The 13,740-nt window shown below is 45.8% G+C and overlaps 1 protein-coding gene across 5 annotated transcripts in view; it reads right to left on the reverse strand.

Moving 5' to 3' along the window:
- Window positions 1-13,445, reverse strand: part of actn4 (actinin, alpha 4) — a 52,089-nt gene extending 38,644 nt beyond the window's left edge. For 2 of the 5 annotated variants that reach the window (XM_035153756.2, XM_035153755.2), the window contains exon 1: window positions 13,045-13,445. In XM_035153756.2, coding sequence (XP_035009647.2) covers window positions 13,045-13,170 — 126 coding nt within the window. In that variant the 5' untranslated portion in view covers window positions 13,171-13,445. The remainder of the gene's footprint in view (window positions 1-13,044) is intronic. The other 3 variants (XM_035153754.2, XM_035153753.2, XM_035153757.2) reach the window with 2 other exon arrangements.
- Window positions 13,446-13,740: the final 295 nt, after the last annotated feature.

Raw genomic sequence — 13,740 nt, forward strand, 5'->3', positions numbered from 1 at the left:
TTCATTATTCACAACGCCACTAATGAGACAGTTAAGACAAAACCACAGACAAACTATTCCCTGTTCTGATTGTTTATATAATCTACAGTAAGAGACTGGAGGCATTCCCCACTATCTTGACTAGTCGTCTGTTCCATTAGAGGCGGGAGTGACACACAGACATCAGTCTGCCTCTCTGGCCTGAGTCACAGGGCACGCCTGCCCGTTTGACTGAGTGGGGACTATATCTGAAACCACAGAAACCTCAGCGTTCCTCTCTTTCCCACTGCTCATAGAGGAGGATGAACACAGGGCTGCAGTCACTCAACATATTAACTCCTCCTGAGTCTCACTCGTTCATTATTTTTCACCACAAAGTTATTCATAAAGAAATAAAAATGACAATTTGATCAGTAAGGTTGAATCTTGAAATCCTTCCGAACAAATCACAACACATATGAGCCCTGTGCTGAAATAGTTGCTCCTCTTACAGGCAACATAAACATGACAGTATGCGTCTAGTTCACATTACACTTGGTGGTAACATCCTCTCTACACGGCTCTGGCAGCACATAGCGCTAGCTCACAGTTAGCTACTAGCTACTTCAAGCTTGAGTCGACACAACAACAAAACACCTCAAGCTTAACAATGGGAAGTATTTCTGTATTTCATGTGAAAGGATTTCTATACTGGAACCCTTTTTTTTTAAAAGTATGGATTTAGCCCAGGTATCAGAAAACTCCCAACACTAGTTGCCAGTATCTTTCTCTCTGGGGCTAAACCTCTGAGGCAACAGCATATTTGTCCACACTAAATTACAATGAAAAATTCACTCTTCCATATTCCGTGTCCACACACACACAACTGTTTCACAATGAAAATCAATATTACACCCCCGAGAGATGTTCGATTCTTCATGCTGCCACCGGATAGAACTTAAGTAGAGTAACAATAACAGCAGAAAAAGTCCAGGGGAGAGGAGAAAAATCCTCCTGCTTTCCATTTTGGTTTGAGACCCTGAGGCTGCAGCAGCAGGAGCAGAGTGTTTGGATTCTCCGTCTCTTCAGCTGCATAAACTGGCAGTGAACCTGCAGCAAGTGTTTATCAGCCATCTGTCTAGATCTCAATGTGTTTCTCTGAATGCAGTTTTACACTTGCTGCATAATCCCCTCCAAAAAACATGTTTGTGTCTCGATCCTGCAGAATAATAAAGGATCATATTGTTTTTAAGCTCAAACTTTAGATCTACAAATACACAATTTCACAATTTTCGTAAATTACTTGTGAATTATCATGAACAAGCTCAAACGATGGTTTAATATCACTCCAGAGACTTGAAGACAGTAAACTAGATCCTACTGTCCATTGGCATGTCTGTGAGACGCTCTGGGCTCGTAGTCTCACAGGGATCCTCCTGAAGTATGAAAGACTAAAGAAAAAACTGATTGAAGTTATGAGCAGGCCTCAGGCCGCTGCTGGCTGCAACAGCACCCAGAAACAAAACCTCACAATACAGACACAACCCTGAAGCTGAACCGCTACGTCACACAGACACAGGAGAAACCGATTGGCATTTGCAGAACCAATGGTCAGAAGCAAACCAGCCGAATCCTTAAAATAGCAACACACACACACACTCTAGCTATCCTCTTTTGTCTGAGCCTGTTGCCTTAACGACTGTGGCAAAGACGAGAGAGATGCAAGGGAAGAAATAAACGTGGAGAGTCAGAGGAGTGTGTGGGATTATCTGGGGAGCAGAGAGTGCTCGCTATAAACGAGAGCAGCAGAGGAAACCTGAAGGCCAGGCACAATCAGTGAATATTTAATGCTGCTGTTTTGTGCACAGAAACCAACACGGGCTCCATTCATACCCTCTGAGATGTTTGTGCTTCTGATGTACGTACTCTGAGTAAAGGAAAACGTTCCAGAATAACTATTATAGAGTTTAAGACGACCCCCTGGCAGCAAAATCCTGCAACATTCAGGAAGTGCCGGAAAGAAAAAGCAAGCCGCCTGACTAACTGGCGAGTAGTGTCTTACGAGTTGTAGGCAGTTGTAGCTTGTGTGCGTGGGTTTAAATAACCATGTGTACACTATACATTGTTGTATGCATGTGTGTGTCCCGGGAGGCCTCTCCTCTTCACCCCTTTGCCCAGTGCCCCAGTTTGAAAGCCGTTAAATAATAAAGCAGAAGCTCGCTGAGGAAATCAGAGACAGGCGCAGAGGAAACAAACGCACACACAGTTTGAATCATGCTCCGTATGGCCGATCCTCACCTGTGTTACATCGTTTTAAAAGCTACTGCGATGGAGGGGGTGTGCGTCTTGAGACCACAACAAATGCTGATTGATGCCTACAGATCCAAGCAGCCTAATCGGGTGATTTCCAGTCAGAGGTCAGAGCAGATTCAAATCATTTCTACAACACCAAAGCAAATGGACTGGAATAAATAAGATCAATAAAGCTGCTTTCAGGCTCGGGCCGCAACTACTCGATTTAATCGATTATAAAAATTGACGGTAACTCATTTAGTACTCGATTTGTTGGGTCTGTTATAATGCACACACTGTGGCAGCGACTCTTGAGGTGGCAGTAAACCAGCCAATCCTGTGCCGGTCTGGACACGGCAGACACAAGTCATCACACGTGTGGGATCACTTTAAATTAAAAGCCTTAAGAGACTGTTAGCTAGCTGCAAACTGTGTAAAGCTTCTTCTTCTTCTTCTTCTTCCTCTTCGTCTTCTGTCGGTTTACTGCGGGATTGTAAACAGCTTTAGCTTTCTACCACAGTGATGTTGTGTTGCTGTGTCATGTGAAATATTCACACACTTTTAAAGACTGTCACTTCCCCAACTCTACGAGAGAGAGAGAGAAGCAGCGGTGGTCAGGAGACCTATACACTGAATGAAGAGAGGGAGGGCCAATAGCTAACACAAGGCAGTGAAACAAAAACACCAACCTGGAATTATCATTATAATGACGCTGCAGATGTCTACAATACCTGTAAAAACAGCATTGTACAAGAAAATGAAGTTGTCTTTCGAATAAACTGCTGGAAAAGGTCAAATGTAACTTTTGTCTCTTTATCCGTTTAATGATACCAACATCATCCAGCTACACTTAAAGTAAACCTCTGTACCTGAGTGAATTTGAGGTGACTGGAGGAGGTCGGGCAAAGCGTGCGGTGACAATTCTCAACTGACGACCAGTAGATTATCACGATAACAGTTAAAGGATGGTTTAATTGTTTCAGAGCCTTGAGGTCTGCTCTGCAACCACAGCTGTGCGACAATCAGACCAGTGTGGCATGCAGTGTTAAACCCCTCCAGATGTCTGCTGGAAGTGTGTGTGTGTGTGTGTGTGTGTGTGTGTGTGTGTGTGTGTGTGTGTGTGTGTGTGTGTGTGTGTGTGTGTGTGTGTGTGTGAACATGTCCCAGATGTAGAATGAGGCCTTATCATCCCTGTGCACCCTTTACTACCAGACTGCTGTGTTTTCTCCCTCTCTCCCTCCCTCTCTCTTATTCTGTCTCCCTCTCTCGCTCACACCCACCCCAGAGGGAGCAGAACCTGTCTAGGTGTGGCCGTGACTGCAGAAATGCATCAAGGCTATTTCTACAGAACAACATTATTATTATAAGAGGAAGAACACAGTCGGCTTTTGGATTCTGACCTGACTCTGGGTGATCTGAGGAAAACAGCAATGATGAGTAAGCTCTGCATCGTTTTGATCGATGCTAATCAAATCAAAGTTACTGGTTAAATCTTCTTAACAAACTCAACTACAGCTTTCAACTCCACAGTACTTAGATGCCCGGCCTTTCGTATCGTATCACAACATTTCTACTCTCTATATCGTCTGACAAGAGTTCAAACTCAGTGTGGATAACATGAGACGAGTCTGGTAATATTCTCTGTGCCTGAAAACAGACTTCATCATGACCAGACGAATAAACTCAGATTTAAACTGGATCATGCGGACATCCCATACCTGACTGGTCCGTGACAAAGCCTGGTACAATAAAAACATAATCCTCTGGTCCACCACACACACCCCCGAGTCTGTGTAGGAAGAATATCCTCGAGAAAACGAGAACAATGAGAGATTACAGCTTCTATTAGTCTTTCTTACACTAATTGTAAAATGTGAATTTCTCTTTCTGAATGATGTCTCTGATCACACTAATATCAAGCAGCAGCTATATCCATACATATTTTATATGCCTTTATACCTCACTGCCTTTACCTTTGTGTTCATCTGAGATACATGTCGTATTGGAGTTTAATCTGGTGATCTGAGCTGGGAGATAATCTCTGTGTGAGTCGTGGTGTGGTTGATGTGGGTGGGCTGGTCTGTCCCACTGGCAGATGTTGCTGAACTGTCACGCTGGCATCAAGAGGGCGACCAGATTGAGGACAAACCTCAGACACTGAACAATACAAACTCAGAGCGCACACACACACACACACGCACACACACGCACGCATTGTGTGCCGACATGATGTTTGTTCCAATCAACAAAATATAATATTCCAGAGAAAGCTTAATTGTATTGGTCCTTTCATGACGTACACCGCTTCCTTCCTCCAAGTTCCGTGGTAATTCAACCAGATGTTTTTGTGTAATCCAACACCGAAACAGAATGCATCAACTCACACATGAACAACCACGCACATGCATCTGGAAAGATGTTTAAAAAAGTGTGCTAATGGTTGTAGGCAATGCACATCTATCTATAATCTGCAGTGGATGAAACAGGACGGTGCATTAGCCTCCTTTAGAACTTCAAAACCAGACCGAAATAGCAACAGTACGAACAGTGTTTCACGTCTTTCTCTTCCATTTTTCTGATACAATATGTATTGAACCTGAACACAGTCTCTCTGTAAGGAGCAGGATGATAGCAGAGCTCTGAAGTGCTGTTTCCAAAAATAGTGAGTGCTGCGGTAGAGAAGCTGCTGCCGCACTGATACATGTATGAACACTATCTGCTCCGTGCAGCCATGGAGACGGCAGAGATGAGAGGGCAGGCAGAGATATTCAAAGACACAGCAGGTAACAGTGGTGCACGGCTGAGGGTGCACAACACCGGCACAATTTTATACTGTTATTTTATTAAACCACTGCAGTGACTAAGTGATATAAGCGTCCTCTTTTGCTGATTTGCAAACTGCCACTGTGAACGAGTTGTAGCAGTGAATATTCTTCATCTTTTATCTTCATAACTGCAGCCGAATGTAACACCTACAAACAGTGGGGGTGTGATGTTGCTGTAATCCTACACACTACAGTTTGTTTGTGAGGTACAACACTGTGTTAAACTGCATTTTTCTTTTTTTCTATATATTTTTTGTGTACTCCATTTATTTCTCTGTGTGTTTAACAGAACATAGATGATGCCTCACAATCAAATTCACACTCTCCTGCATGCAAACACACACTGCATGGCGTGGACATGAGACGAGCCTACATTTGTTTAACTGTACCGTGTTTACCAGAAGCCCCTGCAGACGAACCCACAGCTAAGTGTCTGTTGGAAAACTAGAGCGGGGGCGGGGGGGGGTAGACCTCAATTTCAAACTGCAGGCATCACCCCATGCCCAAAACCCATAATGTAAGGGTAGCCCCCACCCTTCAGACACATAAACACAGGCATTTAAACACACACACCTAAACACACATGCCTTTCTTCTGCTGCTGTCCTACAAACAACCCCCAACCGACTTCCCTAAAACACTGCGTCTGCATTGGAGGATTTGTATTGTCCCACAATCAGTGCAGTCGCAATCTCTCTGCTCAGACACACACATGTTGTCTTACGCTGCTTTCAATATGGACTGAAGAGTGGACACTTTCCTGAAATGGGTTCTTTCTTGGGTCGTGCACCCTCCCTCCACAAAATGTCATGGAAGTTCATTCATTCGTTTTTACACAATCCTGCGAACCAACAGCAAATTAAAACATAACCTCCTTCGTGGAGGTCATGATGTAGATCTATCATATGGTCTCTGGATACAAAGAAAGGCAAGTGGATCAAATGTGCAAAGAAAAGTCAGTATGTTCCCTTAAACCCTTTGTTGAGGATACACCCGAGGACATGTGAACGAGGGGGGTGTCTGAGCTTCAAGCTAAAACCATCAACAAGAATATTGGCAGCCAACCAGAAGGAAATTCTTGGTCCTTGTTGTTGCCAATTTCAATTCATCAGGAGGAAATGCCATTTACTAATCCTCATTACTGCACACAATAGCCTAGAAGTGAGCATGTGAACAGCCACCGTGAGTGAGAGAGTTAAAAGTTATAATCAGACAGGAACTGCATCCAGGGATCTGCGGCTGCTCTGACATTCGAACGCACCCGAGTCCTCGCTGTCCCAAAATGCAACGCACACACAAAGAGAGTGGGAGAGAAACAGACCGTGAAGAAATCTCTTTGAAAGAGAAACACATTAGGCTTCAGCACCTCGACACACAGGCCTACAACCGACCTATGTCAATAACCGCTCAGGGGCTACACGGTAGCTACGATCCCTCACAACTGATTGGACCATGTGTTCACCGTCTGCAGTTCCGTATCTGCGCTCGGCTCTTTGAACTCGCCCGCCACACGGGAAGCAAGCTTTTTCTGCACACAAATATTTGGAGCAACGATTGGCGCCGCAACATCCGCCACATTGAAACAGGCTGGAAATTAAAGCAGCCCCCCCTCGGTGAGTGAACACCCTCTGCCCCAGAGGAGGATTCTCCCTCTTGACTCCACCACGTCGGCCACATCTGCAATCCTGCAAACCCCCAAAGCAAAAAACAAAAAAAACAGGATACCCCGCCCCCCTTTAGTAAAAGGTCACCTCCCACAAGCCGGGCAGGCTATAATGGGCCACCAAAGGAATGTCTCCCCCTGCATGCTCTCTCACCGCCATCAAACGCAGAACAGAGAGAAAGACAGCGAGGGAGGGGGCGACCGAGAGGGGTTACATTCCTCGCGGCTCTGTCCTCTCACTGCCTGTCTGCTTGACTGACTGGTTCGTTGTTTAGGTCCACAAGCTGATTCTGGATGGCGGTCACAGCTGAGGTGGAGGGCTTTCCCACAGCTGACCTGGAATCAGCTGGCGGTGAGGGAATGACCCAAGACTTCCATTATCTCACGTTCCCAAAATACTCAGAGAAAAATGCAGTTAGGAAAAACTGCTTACTGAAGTAATTGTCTCAGCAGATCTACAGGCTCAGTTCAGCTATATTGGATGTTCTACTTTTTTTTTTTTTAAAGAGGAAGAAATGTGTTAGATTTTCCCCTTCGTTCTTTATTCTTGTATTTCCTCTGAAAATAATTTTGGAAAACCATGATCATCAAAAAGATCTGATTTCAGGTGTCTGAGCCGGCAACCACACAGTCTTTGTTCAGACTGCAGGTTCAAGTGGACCAAATCTGTTTTTGCTCGCATGCGACTCAGGTATTTTTTCATGATAGTGCGAACAAAAGAAGTCGCATTGAATCTGGTCTTTTCCAATTCGGGCCACTTTCATATGTGGTCCACAGTATCTCCCAATAATTATCTATCCTGTGGCCTGTGAATGAACTTTGTGGGGAAGGCTAGGTCCAAATCTAACACAGCTTGGATCCGTGCAACCTTTACGTCACCCTAGAGCAGTAATCACCATTTTATGCGTGTTTGGAGTGACACTCCTGTTCAAGCCAAACTTGAGGGCTCGTACCGCAACCAATTTGCGTTTGACAACAACTTGTACATGGAACCGTACACACGGACTTCAGTGAACTCAATGATGTTAATTTCAGAAAGGCCTGCGACGTAAAGTAGTATGTCTCGTTATTCTTTTGTTCATGCGGGTCAGTACAGGACTGTGACCAGTTCACAATGGAATCTGATACAGGCCCCAGTTAAGAAATAGCATGAAACCAAAAGATCTGATCTAAAAAATGAATGAGCACGAGGGCTTTAAGTGTGAATGTACCCTAGGTTTATATCAAGAACAGAGAGAAGATGATAATTCTGTGGAGTGGATCCAAGCTGAATAAACTTAATGTCCATCAAGAGGCCGCAACACAATGCAAAAGTGTGTGTGGTGATTACAACTTTAATTACAACTGCCCTCATTCAAGAGTAATTTCCTCTTGTTCACCACATCCCGTTCAGGTTGGTCCAGCGACACAGCCAATCACACACGAAAAGACAGACAATCAATCAAAGCGTTTGTTTCTGTCGGTTGTTCTCTACAAATGGACCATTGTCCATTGTTGTTCAGCAAACAGCCAATTTACTCAACCTTCCTCAAACGTTTTCAGCTCCCTTCTGGTTTTTAAATGTTTTGGAACAGGAAGTAGGCTGGGATCGGAAAAAAAGCGACATGGCAGCTTGTTATGCAGCCAGATCTAAGCCAATGTAGTAATGACCGCAGGATGTATTCTTTGGTCCATTTGTCCTGGCAAAATGTCCCTCGCAGCTCGTCCTGAGCCAACCCAGGCCATCTGAACCGGCTCCGCCTGCCTGCCAGCCAGCCACACAGAAAGCATGTGAAAGTGGGCGCCAAAAGAACAAACTAACATTGTGTCCAGCTGCCCACCTTGGGCACTGGTGGAGGAAGAGGAGGCCGAATACAAACAAATTCCTGATGCTTACTTTGAGACATCGAAAAAAACATGTTTACTCTGACATCAGGCTACAGAAAAAAGTTATTTCATTTGTGACAGACCCAAATGTAGGTGTGATTAAAGCATGCAGTGTATATAAAGATGGAGGACATGAGGGCTACTGAAAGTGAAGCCAAAGCTTATTGATCATCCCCTAGTGGCTGGCTGCAGTATAGGTTATAAATCTTGCCTCCTCGCTGATGTGACATGCATCAAACTAAAAACTCAAAGTACACATTGAATGAATGTTTCTCAAAGATGGTTTCTTTGATTTTAGGAAGTTTTAATCACATTGATGTTTCTAATAATTTGGTTTTAATAAGTTAGTTGATGATATAAAAGTGAAATGTCATGATTGACAGCTGAAACTGAGTCTCGATTGGGACCTTGATACCGTGGTTCCACTCCATGATCATGACCGCACAAACACAAATGACGTCAAACGCACAAGATGGCCGTGTTGGTTTCCGAGATATTGCTACTTTATTTCTGGATGGGGGCAGGAAAGGTTTATGGTTTACAGAAGTTTAAAGTATGAATGGAACTTAGTGACTATACTCAACACAAGAGAAATATTATCCCAAGCTACGTCAAATCCTCTCATTCACCCTCCCATATTTCCAGCAGTGAGTTGAGCTGTGAGTCAGTGTAACAGTCCAGCTTCAGTCACTGCAGTGCAAACAGAATGAGACACTGGCTGCATAGGAAAATGAGGGCAGATCAAACACCAGTCAGTAACCACAACTGATTGTGACACAGTAACACAACTGACTTGTGAGAAATGTTGCACGATTAGTGCCACACGCTAATGATACAATCTAAGACCAGAGAATGAGATTATTAACGCCGACGTGAATCCACAGTTTAACTTCTCAGTCTTTCTTTTGGTTTCCTGCAAACACCAGAACTGATTTGCCTGCTCAACTTAGGCCACTCACTCTGCATTAGCTGCAACCGTTAATCTAGAGTTTGATCTGTTTTGTGAATTAACCCAGCTCCACTGCATCAGAGGGGAACAGCCGAACAAGTGCTGGTGTGTCACCTTGACAAATGCTGCAGACTGTTCCAGGCCCTTTGGCTCGTGCACTTTACTGCCTCCTTGTTAGCTCATCCACCCACCTCGCTCCCTTTCACTCTGAATCATGACATGAGAAATATGTGCAGCCAAACTGTCGCTAGGAAGCAGGATGTACAATAAAACCTCTGATTGCGGCGCTGCGCACTGTGACATGTTGGAACCTGTGGTGGATCCCTGAGCACAGAGACTTAATAACATGTTTGTCGGGGGGAGAAGCTTCTTCTGTAACAAACTGACGTTAACTGGACTCTGCTTGGCTCAGTCCAGCTGCTCTAGGGTGTTGAGAAATGTTGCTCAAAATGGACAAATGGAAACAAACCACAAGGACAAACTCTGCTTCTGTGAGAGAAACACAAACTCACACTGGCCAAACGTCTTGTATTAGAAGAAGGTTACATCCACACAACTACATTTCTGTTTGAAAATGCAGACCCTTTGCTACAGCTGCGCCTGGCATCCACACTACTCCGGAGTTTTAGACCCGATACATCAGCCTCGGCTACCAGCAAATGCTTCATGTTTACAATGGCACATGCCCAGTGTACTTGAGTGGTCATGTTATATGCATGTTCAGCCTTGTTCGTATGGATGAGGATGAGGCCTGTCCATGCAGATCACTTTTCTACACAAACAGATCAAGTCCAAATGTTTCATGGTCCTTGTGGCTCCATTAGATAACATGTGAACTATGTTCCTACAGTGTTCTGAGTTCAAATGTGAAGGGAGGCCTTTGTCACATGACCTCTCTCTGCCTCCTTCATCAGATCACCCCCCCTCCTCTCTCTCTCTCTCTCACTGTGGACAACAAAAAGGCAACAATGCAAAAAAAAATCCTGAGGACGGCCATCTTTCCCCCCACTCGTATTACTCAACATTTTCAATGTTCAGAAGTCAGCATGATGGAAAAACCTGCCACTGACAAACTGCTCCCGTTTGTGACTTTACAGACTCGCCCCTCTCTCACTGCACAGGGACAAACCCATTCCCACACTCATTATATCCACTTCTCTCTTGATATTTCTGCGGGAGGCGTTTGCTCCCCTTTTGCGCAATAACTGGCACAGTGAGCGTGAATACACCGCAGGAATTTGCCCTTGGTTCCCCCCCCCGCCTCACTGCGACCGGCGCAGCTCAAGCTTTCCAGAGGGACACGTCCCCGGCTTGTTCTCTCCCCAGTCAACTAAACACCTATCAGCAGCCACTGATGAGGGGAGATGTGGGAATGTGGAGGAGTGGACCTCAGCCCAGGTTTGCACAACAATCCTCATTCTGTTAATGATTGTACGGATATGCTCTCCTACTTTGACCTCTGGGATCCATGGACAAATATGACTAACAGTGGAGCAACTGGCATCAGGTGCCAACGGAGGACTGGAGCCGCAGAGGTTTGACGTTAAGCAGGTGTAAGAATGTGTGATGTTGACAGAGAATATGCTGAGTAGCCTTATAAAAATGCACAATTCAATGCTTGGCATGCTGTCACACCACTAGAAAGTATGCCAGTCATCTAGAGAATTAGTGAAAAGGCTAGGGTGCGTAGCCTGGTTAGCGCACACACACACACACATAAAAACACACCCTCTAGATCATTCCACACTGTCAAGTAATGGTTCTTCAAATTGCCCTTCGTTATACTGTCTCCACGCCCTTATGAGAATTTAGAACGTTAAAAACTGATGTAAGAGGGGTTTACGGTTTTAAGACACATCCCTGTAGTTATGGAGGGAACATGTGATGTAAATATCACATCATAACTTCCTCTATTTCCTATTTGGAACATACAAGGTCTTTTTAAATGGGTCTATATTTTGAGAGACGCTCAGTCAGCTTGGCAGCCGCCTAAAGGGGATAACTGGGTAAAAAAAAAAAACGAGGTCACCTTTGTCTAGTAAATTTTAGTGGATGACTTTTATTGCCATCCGGGGACTGTGCACAGGTAGCAAAGTGGTGCAACACCCATTGGCAACAATCTCAGCCAGGCTGCGTCTATTACCAAAAACATGTCAAGCAGAAAAGTGGTGGATGACGTTGATGAGGATGTAATTGTTATGGAAGAAGCAGTGGAGATGATAGTCGGTAGCATTAGGCCAAACCCACAGAAAACTGCAGAGCTTGATGAACATGTTGCCGAGTGGTTTGGTGTCTGAATTTAAAACAGAAACATGGAAGAGGTTTGAACACACATTTCTGTTTGAAATTGGTTCTGAACCTGAAAAGGTGCTTCAGGTTTTCATGTTAGAACCATGATGGTATCAGTGGGTGTGTCCTGTTTGACTGGTTGGGAAAGGAGGAAGGAGGAAACCACTAAGGAGGCATGTCAGAAACTGTCTGAATACAGTCTCTCTACCAACGGTTCAAACCCTCCCAGGTAATCAAGTGCAATCCACTCTCTTACATCTAGTTTACTTCTGTTGTGCAGCGTTCTCCATTACTGACAAATCTTTGATTAAAGCGGTTCCACTGGAAACTGGCGGTAACTGGCTGGTTCACTGGGAAACACAGACGTTCCAGCGATCCTGAGCAGAACCAGTTGGAGGGTTCTGCCACAGGAGGACTCGTCTGTACAGAGGTGACGCTCACAGGATTTTTCAAATGCTTTTAAAATAACTGCCATGCTTCGAATACTCTGAGGCTCGAAAAAGTTGCGAACTATGTCAGGAATTCCACAAGCGGACCGTGGGTTTCAATGACTGTGTTTCCCTGGTGATTTTCCATCCTGAGAATTGAACCTCTGAATAAAAGATGATGAACCACGAATGCTTCAAGGTTAAATTGTCGGTATATCGGCCCCGGAGCACCGTGGTATCGGTTCGGTTTCCCAGCCTCGCCTCGGTGAGTCGTATCGGCCTTCAGCCCGCGGCCAGGCAGGCACACACAAGTGGGACAGGGAGCGTGATGACGCCCTAAAGCCTCCGCACACAAACACTACATCAAATCTGCACTATCACATTTTGGGATTTTTTTTTTTTTTACAACAATGTGGCGCCGTGTTTCCGCTCAGGCAGGAGGAGGAAGAGGAGGAAGAGGAGGGAAAGTACCGGGAGAAGAATCACCTTTAACAGAGAAAGGGCAGCAGCGAAAAAAGGGGAGACAGACACAATCCAGCAGTTTTCATGGAGAGAGAGAGGAATGAGAGAAAGACCCAGAGAGGGGGGGACAGGCTGCGGCTGAGGGGGGGAGTGGGTGATAGAAAGTGGGGCACTGGTGCAGCTGCAGGCCCGTCCTCTGACCTCCACTCCCCGTCCCAGCCATTTTTCTTTCATGCCCTGCCGCCGCCGCCTCCTCTCAGCCCGGCTACACTCGGCCCCAGCTGGGCCCCGACTCCTCCGCGGCTGTCCTTACCTTCCGCTGCTGCTTCTCCCAGGCCGGGTCCAGCAGAAGGTCCCGGTCCCAATCGTTCTCTTGCTCCATGTAGACTTGAACACCGCCGAACGATGACTGGTTATTAGCAGCGTGGTAATCTACCATGTCAGCCTAGCCAAGCTGAGTGCGCGGCGGACAGTCTGTCAGAGGTTGGTGGGAGGAAATAAAAAAAAAATGGGGGGGAAAACCGTGACGTCCCAAGTGAAAGAGGCGGTACGGGGAGGGGTTCGCGGCCGGGGCGAGGAGTCCGCGTTCGGTCGCCGCTTCCAGCCGTGAGAGCGCGTCTCCGAGTGATGCCGAGCCGGTGTGCGAGTGCGAGGTTCCCCGGTGCTGCTGCCGCCGCTGCCGGGAGGAGAAGAGCTGCTCGGTGCGGCTGCTGGGAGGAACCGGGAGGAACCGGCCGGAACCACAAGCTGCCGGCGGCCCGCACACAGGGTTCCGGCCCGGCCCTTCAAAATAACACACATGGGTTTAAAGTGCACTGACTCCACAACAACACAACAACACAACACACACACAGGGTTTCTCTACTGTCATCAAACCAGTCATCAAACCAGTCATTCTGATTTCTATTCAAGACACAATATATCCAACCATAAAGAAAAAGTTCCAACCCCCCCCCCCCATTACAATCTTAATTTCTTTATCTTTAACTATAGTCACAATATCAATGAT

The sequence above is a fragment of the Hippoglossus stenolepis genome, chromosome 4 (assembly GCF_022539355.2).
Source record: "Hippoglossus stenolepis isolate QCI-W04-F060 chromosome 4, HSTE1.2, whole genome shotgun sequence".
NCBI classification, from domain to species: Eukaryota; Metazoa; Chordata; class Actinopteri; order Pleuronectiformes; family Pleuronectidae; genus Hippoglossus; species Hippoglossus stenolepis.